The 12,943-nt window shown below is 41.4% G+C and overlaps 1 protein-coding gene across 1 annotated transcript in view; it reads left to right on the forward strand.

Moving 5' to 3' along the window:
* The window catches only part of LOC123997827 (growth hormone-releasing hormone receptor-like), a 51,666-nt gene that overhangs the window by 34,008 nt on the left and 4,715 nt on the right, over positions 1–12,943 (forward strand). Inside the window, exons 6-12 of the mRNA XM_046302410.1 lie at positions 663–795; positions 1,511–1,664; positions 2,625–2,685; positions 2,995–3,064; positions 3,663–3,754; positions 8,823–8,952; positions 11,419–11,460. Of these exons, the coding sequence (XP_046158366.1) occupies positions 663–795; positions 1,511–1,664; positions 2,625–2,685; positions 2,995–3,064; positions 3,663–3,754; positions 8,823–8,952; positions 11,419–11,460 (682 nt within the window). The remainder of the gene's footprint in view (positions 1–662; positions 796–1,510; positions 1,665–2,624; positions 2,686–2,994; positions 3,065–3,662; positions 3,755–8,822; positions 8,953–11,418; positions 11,461–12,943) is intronic.

Consider the following 12,943-nt stretch of genomic DNA (forward strand, 5'->3'; position numbering starts at 1 on the left):
GGCCTTTTGGCATATTCACTAACCCTGGTATGACAGAAGCACACTTTTGAGAACAGCAATAAATGATGACGCTATGCTACCATTGTAGTTATGCATCTATTAAGAAACCTAAATATGAGCTCTTGCCGAGCATGACAAGAATGTGCTATAGATATGCTATGGCTATATTTAAAAAACCTTTAACGATGCAGGTGGGACCTGTGATAACACCGTCATGAAGTTCTTATAGCTGTGTAATGAATGCATCTCGCTCTCTCTCATCCCCAACTCTTGTTTCTGCATCTGAATCCTCCCTGTTGTTGTGCAACTTTTTTAGTGGGCCTCATTTTAATAATGTCTTTCAAGTGTCAGTTGAGACGTGGTTTTATTTTATGTTGATTGCTTGTGCAGCTTCAATCTCACTTCCTGTTGGCAATTGTTTGATCTTGATCGTTTTGTTGTTTTTTCCCCCCCTCATGCTCTTGACCGTATTTCATGTGTGTGGTCCTTTGTCCTCACCGTGTTTTGTGTGTCTGGTCCTTGACCTTGACTGTGTTTTGTGTGTTTGGTCCTTGGTCATGACCATGATTTGTGTATGTGGTCCCTTGTCCAGTACTCCTGACCGTGTTTTTTTGGTTGCCCTGCGGTCCCCATTCCTGACTGTGTTTTGTGGTCCTTTCCAGGAGGCTTCGCTGTGCCAGGAACTATATTCACATCCAGCTGTTTGTCACCTTCATGCTGAAGGCGATGGCTGTGTTCAACAAGGACGCCAAGCTGTTCGCCAGCGAGGACACGGACCACTGCACCCTCTCCACCGTAAGTCAACCACAGCACCTTCTCCACCGTAAGTCAACCACAGCACCCTCTCCACCGTAAGTCAACCACTGCACCCTCTCCACCGTAAGTCAACCACAGCACCTTCTCCACCGTAAGTCAACCACTGCACCCTCTCCACCGTAAGTCAACCACAGCACCTTCTCCACCGTAAGTCAACCACTGCACCCTCTCCACCGTAAGTCAACCACAGCACCTTCTCCACCGTAAGTCAACCACTGCACCCTCTCCACCGTAAGTCAACCACAGCACCTTCTCCACCGTAAGTCAAGGTCCCGTTTACTAGCTATTCAACACGCTATGCTCTCGTTCTGGCACTCTTATTTCCCCCTGTTTGTCTGTCTTCGCACTACTCTCACATCTCTTTCTCACTCTTCCCCTCTTCCTTCCCACCCTTCTCTCTCTCTCTCTATCTCTCTCCCTCTCTCTCTCTCTCTCTCTTCCCCTCTTCCTTCCCACCCTTCACTCTCTCTCTCTCTTTCTCACTTTCTCTCTCTTTCTCACTTTCTCTCTCTCTCTCTCTCTCTCTCTTCTCTCTCTCTTTCTCTCTCTCTCTCTCTCTCTCTCTCTCTCTCTCTCTCTCTCTCTCTCTCTCTCTCTCTCTCTCTCTCTCTCTCTCTCTCTCTCTCTCTCTCTCTCTCTCTCTCTCTCTCTCTCTCATATTGTCTCTCTCTCTCTCTCATATTGTCCCTCCCAGGCAGCTTGTAAAGCCTCAGTGGTGTTCTGTCACTACTGTGTCATGGCTAACTTCTTCTGGCTCCTGGTGGAGGCCCTCTACCTTAACACCCTGCTCCTCTCCTCCTTCCACCACAGCCGCCGCTGCCTCTGGGGCTTTGGCCTGTTGGGCTGGGGTGAGCACCTCATACATTATCCTTGTCTGTCTGTGTCTGTCTGTGTCTGTCTGTGTCTGTAGTAAGTCCTTTGGTGGGGAGTACAGAGCCATTTGTTCTTGCTCCTCTGGTTCATGTGTGTCACTATTCAAATCCTGTTTGGTATTGATTCCACTCCACGTTTTAAAATGAATTCAAATGAACACAAGGTCAAACAACTGTGTGCAAAACATTGCCTGTTCATAAATGGCACAAATAACTCTGTAGATAGAGAGGAGTAAACTTGAATAATGCAACAAATTAAGTTAAACTTAGTAGCCCACTGCAATTCCCACTTGTATTTAGTTTTTAAAATAATTATTTTATCCCTTATGTGACTAAGGATTTCATGCGGTCTAGTTTTGAATGCATGTTAGTTATTAGTACTAATTGTCTGAGATGAATTGGGAAGGTGCAAAAATCATCCTTTTTTAGTTGTTCGATTTAACTGAGGGGTGTCATATGAATAAAGAAATTGTGACTTACAAATGATGTCTTGCCTCCATATCCCCTAATCTGATCATGATGCACATTTTATTGAGATATTAACATCAGGTGTTCTTCCACTCAGTTAAGCATTTCATTAAACACATTACTTTTGGTATTTCAATTCTTGCTCCTTAGACATTCGGGTGTATTGAGAATGCACAGGGAGTAGGCTATCAAGGAGTTCTGGTATAAACCTGTGCAGCTACTGAAATTAGTACTTAGTTCTGAATTCTTCATAATTACTCAGTAAGTGCGACATCTCCGCATATAATTGTTGCATCCTGCCTACTACGCCAAAATGTGCATCTCATTATATAATCGCTGTTTAAGTCTCTCATGTTCAGCCGAGCAGCATAAGGCTTTAAACTGACTGGTATAACAAATGTTCCTCTTTCCATCTACACTCACTTTTCCTTTTGAAGTTTATTTCTTGATTTTTTTTGTCATTTTCAGGTGTACCCATCGTCTTCATCGTCATATGGATTGGGTCCAGGGTGTATTTTGAGGATACTGAGTGAGTAATTACTCTGTAAATGTACTCTCCCAGTCCTCTATATTTGATAAGCCTTATCGGGTATTATCTTTAATTGAGGCCATTTCCTTTTCTATAGGAAATGGTTTGTGATTTGAAAGTCACTATTCTCAAAAGGGTTGTACAGTTTTTACATGCAAGTATATTATGCACTGAGAAAGGCTCTTGTTGCGCTTACTCCCACCAGAGACTGAATTAGCAGAAGGGCTTTTATTTACTTTACGGTACTGTACTGTCTGTATCTCTGTTATTGAATTTGGTCTGACCGATCGTTACCCTCTCCTCCTACAGATGCTGGGACATCAACGAGGACTCTCCCTATTGGTGGATCATCAAAGGGCCAATCGTGTTTTCTATTGGGGTGACTAGGCTCTATGGGGGTATCAGTCATACACAATGTGTGATTGTCTTAAAGGGACATACCGATTATCTGTTACTAATGTCACAGCGCACTTGTGGTTGTTACTGTATGTGCCTACTTTAAAATAACGTATTTTTTTTTAAAGGGAACGGTTTTAAGCTTTGATGCCCTATTCTGATATGTCTCCATTGATCTCCGTTGATTCTGGGAGGGATACCATTAGGGCTCTTAACTGTTTGGTTGTGTTTAATTCATTCAGGTGTTTTAGTGTTGTATACAGATTAAATCTGTTGTTGGGTTTGAACAACCAATAGTCAACACAGCAGGTGGTCCCATCCTATTGAGGCCTGTGTCCACTGTTGCCATAATGTCAATGCAACCCAGAAATGGATGAATATTGTTTGTTTAGATTTACTTTATTGAATCCTCCTGGGAATATTTGTATTCGGTCTCCCCTATTTTCCAGATTTGTACTGGTGTTGTGTTACTGTAAAGTACTTTATGACAACTGTTGATTTAAAAAATGGGGGGGTTTATGAAATTATAGATTAAAAACACAGAGCTTTTTTAGTTGTGTTAAATTGTTTTTCATCGACAGGTCAATTTCATCCTCTTCATGAACATCATCAGAATCCTGATACAGAAACTGAACCCTCGCCTGATCCAGTTCAACAACTCAGATCAGTACAGGTGAGGAGTCTTTTCATTGGATGATACAAATCAGGAGCAATGTAATTGGACAAAAAGTTTGGTATCCTAGGTCAGTGAAGAGAGGGTTTTATCGGGCCCTTCTAATATGAAGTTGTCGGACAAGAAAAGACAGGGGAGGTGATTTATCTATAGATGATATCATAATGTCTGTCTGCTACATAGAAATGGGAGATCTGAGTCAAGCCAACTTTCTTAGTCTCCATTTTTAGGACACAGACAAAGTCATCATAACCATTATGGGTGATTGAGTATTCTGAGTGGGTTTGCAAAGCCGGAATCTTCAGTTATTTTGGTAATTAAGAAAACATTTGTCTCTCTATCGTAATGTTGGTAATTTATACATGACTAACTTAGATAAAATCAATTCATATATAGTATATTTTCTTTAGATATTTATGTCCATATTGTCCATGAGTTTTTAGTTGATAAACCATATGGTTCAAGTGAAAATAGCCAAATTGATGAAAAAAAAGCATCTAATCAACAATGGCATTATTTTCAATACCTCTGCAACCCATCCAACTATTGACTCTTTCACAACTGCCACCAGTTTGATGCCAAAAAACTGACAACAAATACATACTGACATAGTATAATAAGTAAAAGTGTGTAAATTAAAAATATAAAAGGATATTTCATATTGAAACCCTCATACTAAACACTAATGGTATTCACTAAGTTGATGGTTTATATTTCGGATAATATTTTAAGGCTTTGTCATTCCATTTTTATTTGAAAATCATCTTCATCTTTATTTTACATGTGATTAATGCCCAACAAAGGGCCAGAGACAATTACAGACACCTGTGATAACCTGAAGTACCCAAAAGCGCCACTAGATATCTTGTGATAGATGACATAACAACCTTGAAAGGTACAAACATACTGGTAGTTTACCGGTATAATTGGAAACTTTGCTACCCTAATTCTGAGTACCTTATGCAATGCAGTAGTAGGTAATACAGTTTGTTGCTCAAGCACATTCTGGGTTCACTGAAGTCCAGTCCATTAAGACCATTACTGAAGAGAACGGTATTTTCAGTTGTGTGGCTGCTGCAAGACGCTGGTTAAGTGTACTGCATTTCAGCAGTACATTAGAGAGTCTGAATCGTAATGTGAAAGCACTTTTCTTTCACAATGTTAGGCCTTCTCTAGGGCTGCTTTTAGGGAGTTCAAACACAGATGTCTATTGAAGAGAGCTCTGTTGCACATGAATGAGCGACAGTTGAAGTTGGAAGTTTACGTACTTAGGTTGGAGTCATTAACTCGTTTTTCAACCACTCCACAAATTTCTTGTTAACAAACTATCATTTTGGCATGTTGGTTAGGACATCTACTTTGTGCATTAATTTTTCCGACAATTGTTTACAGACACATTATTTCACTTATAATTCACTGTATCACAATTCCAGTGGGTCAGAAGTTTACATACACTAAGTTGACAGTGCCTTTAAACAGCTTGGAAAATTCCGGAAAATTATGTCATGGCTTTAGAAGTTTCTGATAGGCTAATTGACATCATATGATTCAATTGGAGGTGTACCTGTGGATGTATACAATAGTACGCATGTATAAACACCATGAGACCACACAGCCGTCATACCACTCAGGAAGGAGACGCGTTCTGTCTCCTAGAGATTAACGTACTTTGGTGCAAAAAGTCCAAATCAATCCCAGAACAACAGCAAAGGACCTTGTGAAGATGCTGGAGGAAACATATATAAGAGTATCTAAATTCAGCAAAATAAGAAACGTCCCTTTTTCAGAACCCTGTCTTTCAAAGATAATTCGTAAAAATCCAAATAACTTCACAGATCTTCATTGTAAAGGGTTTAAACACTGTTTCCCCTGCTTGTTCAATGAACCATAAACAATTAATGAACATGCACCTGTGGAACGGTCGTTAAGATCAAATCAAATGTATTTATATAGCCCTTCTTAAATCAACTGATGTTACAAGGTGCTGTACAGAAAAGCAATCAATGCAGGTGTAGAGGCACGGTGGCTAGGAAAAACTCCCTAGAAAGGCCAAAACCTAGGAAGAAACCTAGAGAGGAACCAGGCTATGAGGGGTGGCCAGTCCTCTTCTGGCTGTGCCTGGTGGAGATTATAACAAAACATGGCCAAGATGTTCAAATGTTCATAAATGACCAGCATGGTCAAATAATAATAATCACAGTAGTTGTTGAGGGTGCAACAAGTCAGCACCTCAGGAGTAAATGTCAGTTGGCTTTTCATAGCCGATCATTAAGACTATTATCTTAAGACTAAACAGCAGGTCTGGGACAGGTAGCACGTCTGGTGAACAGGTCAGCGTTCCATAGCCGCAGGCAGAACAGTTTAAGACACTAAAGCTTACAGATTGTAGGCAATTAAGGTCACAGTTATGACAACATAGGACACTAAAAAGGCCTTTCTACTGACTCTGAAAAACACAGAAAGAAAGATGCGCAGGGTCCCTGATCATCTGCATGAACGTGCCTTAGCATGCTGCAAGGAAGCATGAGGACTGCAGATGTGGCCAGGGCAATACATTGCAATGTCCTTACTGTGACACGCATAAGGCAGCACTACAGGAAGGCAGGACGGACAGCTGATCGTCCTCGCAGTGGCAGACCACATGTAACAACACCTGCACAGGATCGGTACATCCGAACATCGCACCTGCGGGACAGGAACAGGATGGCAACAACAGCTGCCCAAGTTACACCAGGAACGCACAACTCCTCAGTGCTCAGACGGTCCACAATAGGCTGAGAGAGGCTGGACTGAAGGCTTGTAGGCCTGTTGTAAGGCAGGTCCTCACCAGACATCACTGGCAACAACATCGCCTATGGGGACAACCTCACCATCACTGGACCAGACAGGACTGGCAAAAAGTGCTCTTCACTGAGGAGTTGCGGTTTTGTCTCACCAGGGGTGATGGTTGGATTCGCGTTTATTGTAGAAGGAATGAGCGTTACACCGAGGCCTGTACTCTGGAGCGGGATCGATTTGGAGGTAGAGGGTCCGTAATGGTCTGGGGAGGTGTGTCCAGCATCATTGGACTGAGCTTGTTGTCATTGCGGGAAATCTCACTAACGCTGTGCGTTACAGGGAAGACATCCTCCTCCCTCATGTGGTACCCTTCCTGCAGACTCATCCTGACAAGACCCTCCAGCATGACCATTGTGCCTTGGTGGAAGAGGAAACATCTCACAGCAAGGACTGGCAAATCTGGTGCAGTCCATGTGGAGGAGATGCACTGCAGTAATTAATGCAGCTGGTGGCCACACCAGATACTGACTGTTACTTTTGATTTTGACCCCCCCCTTTGTTCAGGGACACATTATTCATTTTCTGTTAGTCACATGTCTGTGGAGCTTGTTCAGTTTATGTCTCAGTTGTTGAAACATGCTATGTTCATACAAATATTTATACATGTTAAGTTTGCTGAAAATACACACAGTTGACAGTGAGAGGACGTTTCTTTTTTTGCTGAGTTTAAAACGAGCCCTATATCGACATAACCTGAAAGGTCGCTCAGCAAGGAAGAAGCCACTGCTCCAAATCCGCATTAAAAAGCCAGACTACAGTTTTCAACTGATTGTACTTTTTGGAGAAATGTCCTCAGGCCATAATGACCATCGTTATGTTTGGAGGAAAAAGTGGGAGGCTTGCAAGCCGAAGAACACCATCCCAACCGTGAAGCATGGGGGTGGCAATATCTTGTTGAGTGGGTGCTTTGCTGCAGGAGGGACTGGTGCACTTCACAAAATAGATGGCATCATGAGGTAGGAAAATTATGTGGTTATATTGGAAGTTAAAGCTAAAGCTTGGTCGTAAAAGGTCTTCTGAATGGACAATGACCCCAAGCGTACTTCCAAAGTTGTGGCAAAATGGCTTAAGGACAACAATGTCAAGGTATTGGAGTGGCCATCACAAGCCCTGACCTCAAACCTATAGAAAATGTGTGGGCAGAACTGAAAAAGTGTGTGCGAGCGAGGAACCCTACATACCTGACTCGTTTACACCAGCTTTACAATTTAAAGGCAATGCTACCAAATACTAATTGAGTGTATGTAAACTTCTGACCCACTGGTAATGTGATGAAAGAAATAAAAGCTGAAAGAAATAATTCCCTCTACTATTATTCTGACATTTCACATTCTTAAAATAAAGTGGTGATCCTAACTGACCTAAGACAGGGAATTTCTACTATAAATAAATGTCAGGAATTGTGAAAAACTGAGTTTAAATGTATTTGGCTAAGGTGTATGTAAATTTCCCACTTCAACAATACATTAATAGATTTTTCATTGGTAAAACAGTATTAAACTTAGAACTGGAGTTAAAGTTCATTCTTAGTTCATTTCAGTTCCTATAGTTCATTTCAGTTCATTTTAATTTCCTACAGTTCATTTTGGTTCCTATAGATTATTTGTCTGCTGATGGTCTACGTTCTGTAACCGTAGGGCTGCATTCCACTTCTGTAAAATTCACTCCCTACCACTTGCATTGCGCCACCTTGATAACTCTTCCCCCCACAGATCTGAGAGAACTGGTTTAACAGGTGAAAAAACAACGGCGGGAATTCCTACCTATCACTTATACATATCCAGTTCCTTTGTATCCGGGAAGGAGAAGTCGTCAAGGTTTGAGGGAAGGGAGCAAGTTTTCATGTGTGCAAGGTCTGATTCACTCACCGCTGAGTCAATGCGGTCTGTCTGTCAACGGATCACCTACACCACTTCACCCCTCCAAAGGCTTTGCAGAGGAAATCCTCATTAGAGGGCAGTGCAGAATAATAGACTTCAGCACTCATGCATATGTAGATCCTGTTATAATCTTAAATAAGGTCAGTCAAGTAGACTGGGGAAAAAATTATTACATGTTCGTGTATCGGTATGCTCCCATACGTAAATGTGAAATTGGCTTTGAAATGCATTCTTGCACACAATCACATGCGTACTCATAAACATGTTAACATGAACAACCCAAGAGCTTGTTACTCAAGCTTATTCTCTCTCTCTCTTTTCCTCCCTCTCTCTTTCCTCCTCTCTGCCAGACGGCTGACTAAGTCCACTCTCCTCCTCATCCCTCTCTTTGGGAGCCACTACATGGTGTTTAACTTCCTGCCTGACTACTTCCATGTTAGCGTGCGCCTCTGCATCGAGCTCTGCATGGGGTCCTTTCAGGTATTCTAATCCTTTTGCGCACACTCACTCGCTTGGCCTGCACACACAAACAGATTCACGCTCTCTCAGATACTGTACTCACTGGTAAGAGGCTAGCATGTCTTGGGGATATGATATTTGTGCCTTTTTGAAACTTTCTCACTCATCATTATTCAGGATTATTTGTAATCATGGTGGCGTCCACATTCATGTAGTCTTTTGAAACGTATTCTATTCATATTTACAATAAAAGTGACTCCAAAATGACACTATTTTATTTACCATTGATTTCTATTAGGTGCAAAATAATCTGAAACACAACCAAAACGAACCGCAAATTTGTCCAAAAAATGTGTTGAGTCACAAGTTTGATGTGGTCATTGCGTGCTATAAATATGGAACCAAACACTTACATTTTTACAACTTTTTACACATATACCGTAAGTGAATTTGTCCCAATACTTTTGTCCCCCTAAAATGTATAAGAAGTGCTATAATTACAAAACGGCTCGCCTGATATTAATGAAAATACCCTCAAATTAAAACTGACACTCTGCACTTCAACCTCATAGTCAATGTATAATTTCAAATCCAAAGTGCTCGAGTACAGAGTCAAAACAAAACATGTTCACTGTCCCAATACTTTTGGAGCTCACTGTATGTGGTATTTATACACTATGTCATGAATATATATATACGTCTAATTTATGTAAACGACTCCTGGCATGGATAGCACTTTTACAGCCAGTAAAACAAAGTAATTGAAAAATAGAACAGTTAACATGAAACGTTTTAGAGAAAGCAAAATGAATGTGGTTTACAGCACCTTCAGTATTCATCCTCCTTGACTTTTCCCACATTTTGTTACGTTACATCCTTATTCTGAAATGGATTAAATAAAACACTTTCCTCATCAATCTACACAACAATACCTCATGATGACGAAGCAAAATCAGGTTTTTAGACATTTTTTCAAATGTATTAAAAACAGAAATACCTTATTTACATAAGTATTCAGACCCTTTGCTATGAGACTCAAAAATGAGCTCAGGTGCGTCCTGTTTCCATTGATCATCCTTGAGATGTTTCTACAACTTGATTGGAGTCCACCTGTGGTAAATTAAATTGATTGGGCATGATTTGGAAAGGCACAAGCCTGTCTATATACTGTAAGGAAAGGCACAAGCCTGTCTATATACTGAACTGTCAACTGTCCCACAGTTGACAGTTCATGTCAGAGAAAAAACCAAGCCATGAGGTCGAAGGATTTGTCCTTAGAGCTCTGAGACAGGATTGTGTCGACGCACAGATCTGGGGATGGGTACCAAAACATTTCTGCAGCTTTGAACACAGTGGCCTCAATCATTCTTAAATAGAATCGGGGGAGAAGGGACTTGGTCAGGGCAATCGGGGGAGAAGGGACTTGGTCAGGGAGGTGACCAAGAACCCGATGGTCACTCTGACAGAGCTCTAGAGTTCCTCTGTGGAGATGGGAGAACCTTCCAGAAGGACAACCATCTCTGCAGCACTCTACCAATCAGGCCTTTATGGAAGAGTGGCCAGACGGAAGCCACATCACAGCCCGCTTGGAGTTTGCCAAAAGGCATATAAAGACTCTCAGACCATGAGAAACAAGATTCTCTGGTCTGATGAAACCAAGATTGAACTCTTTGGCCTGAATGCCAAGTGTCACGTCTGGAGGAACCCTGGCATCATCCCTATGGGGATGCATGGTTGTGGCAGCATTATGCTGTGGGGGTGTTTTTCAGCAGCAGGGACTGGGAGATTAGTCCGGATCGAGGCAAAGATGAACGGAGCTAATTACAGAGAGATCCTTGATGAAAACCTGCTCCAGAGCATTCAAAACCTCCGACTGGGGGCGAAGGTCATCTTCCAACAGGCCAACGACCCTAAGCACACAGCCAAGACGACGCAGCAGTTTCTGAATGTCCTTGAGTGGCACAGGCAGAGCTCCGACTTGAACCCGATCGAACATCTCTGGAGAGACCTGAAAATAGATGTGCCGCAACGCTCCCCATCCAACATGACAGAGCTTGAGAAGATCAGCAGGGGATAATGGGAGAAACTCCACAAATACAGGTGTGCCAAGCGTCATACCCAAGAAGACTCAAGGCTGCTGTAATCACTGCCAAAGGTGCTTCAACAAAATACGAAGTAAAAGGTCTGAATACTTATGTAAATGTGATATTTGTGTTTTTCTTCAAACCAGTTTTTGCTTTGTCATTATGGGTGTAGATTTGATGAGGAGAAAAAAACGATTGTATCAATTTTAGAATAAGGCTGTAACCTAACAAAGTGGAAAAAGTCGAGGGATCTGAATACTTTCCGAATGCACTGTATCATATACCATTTTATGGCTTTATTTACAATTATACTGCCCACCGTTCTTCTCTTAACTGTTCAGAACATCTGTGTGCTTAATTGTTTTGAATATTGATAGTTGATTATATATCCTCTCTCTTGTAGGGGTTGATTGTCGCAATTCTCTACTGCTTCCTCAACCAAGAGGTGAGTTGTCTTAACATACTACTTTAAAGGCCCAATGCAGCCGTATTTATATCAATGTCAAACAATTCCTGGGTAACAATGAAGTACCTTACTGTAAGGGATTGTCCATTGCTTTTTAGAATTTAGCTAGGATTTTCATGGGAGTGGTCTTATTGGGAAGGGGAAAACTGAAACTAGCTGTTATTGGCAGAGAAGATTGGAACTCTTCGTTATTGGTCTATTAACCTATTGATCTCACAATGATGTCACCATGGAAAGCAGAAACTCCCACACTTGCAAAACCTGCTGATTTAGAAGGTCCTGTGTAGATTGTATTTTCAACCAGCAACTATCAGGAAAATAACACTGATGAAATGTTTTCATACTTTTATTAGAGTTAGTTTTATAAAACATAGGAAAAAAACATTTTGAGTGTACTGGGCCTTTAAATACACACCAACCATACTGCTCTGTAGATGTTGCTTTGATATAAAGCATTATAATAATACAATATAATCGATTTCTCAGGTGTGTATCCAAAGCAACTTACGATACAGTGAGTGCTTACATTTCAGTTTATGTGACCCCAGCAGGAGTGAAACCCACGACGCTTGCATTGCTGTGCACGTTGTCAGACAGTGCTACATGTTCACATCTGTTTCTCACCATACAAACACACTCAAATGTCTCTTCACCACCATAAATGTGTCTTTCCTCAGCGGGTTGGTTCAGCAGGAGCCAAATCTGCGGGAAGCTTCAAAGTTTCAAATGAAATGGGGAGGGAGGGGAGGGAGGGGGGTTTTGTCTGGGCACTATGCCCAGGTTAATGAGGCCAAAATGTTGACGTAAGAAAGCCTCCAAAAAAGTAAATAAATACATACAGCCAAGATATTAATTCGTAATCAATCATTTCTTTCCATATACACATTTTATATCCATATTAATATAATCCAGGTTTTATAATCCAAGTTTTTCTGTAGAAAGTGTAGTTAATCACCCACAGACTGGTTTATAATAATGGACTATTCCACCCTGACAGAGTTCACGTGCATTGTTTCACGCGATTTGATTGCAAATGTGACTTTCATTGACATTAAGCTGCAGCAATGAGTCGCTGTCACCGAGTGGGCAGAGAAAAGGAAAAGAAAGAAGGAAGATTTAATTTGAACAGAAAAAGTGACCGTAACACATTTCTTTAGTAAAAAGACAGTGCTGCTGATAATACCGCCATCGCCGTGGAGGCAGAGGACTGGAAGGGAAACCTGCTGAAGTGCCTATAGAAAATCTACACATCCTTGAACACTCTTACATTTACATTTAAGTCATTTAGCAGACGCTCTTATCCAGAGCGACTTACAAATTGGTGCATTCACCTTAAGACATCCAGTGGAACAGTCACTTTACAATAGTGCATCTAAATCTTAAAGGGGGGGGGTGAGAGGGATTACTTATCCTATCCTAGGTATTCCTTAAAGAGGTGGGGTTTCAGGTGTCTCCGGAAGGT

The sequence above is a fragment of the Oncorhynchus gorbuscha genome, linkage group LG15 (assembly GCF_021184085.1).
Source record: "Oncorhynchus gorbuscha isolate QuinsamMale2020 ecotype Even-year linkage group LG15, OgorEven_v1.0, whole genome shotgun sequence".
Taxonomy (NCBI): domain Eukaryota; kingdom Metazoa; phylum Chordata; class Actinopteri; order Salmoniformes; family Salmonidae; genus Oncorhynchus; species Oncorhynchus gorbuscha.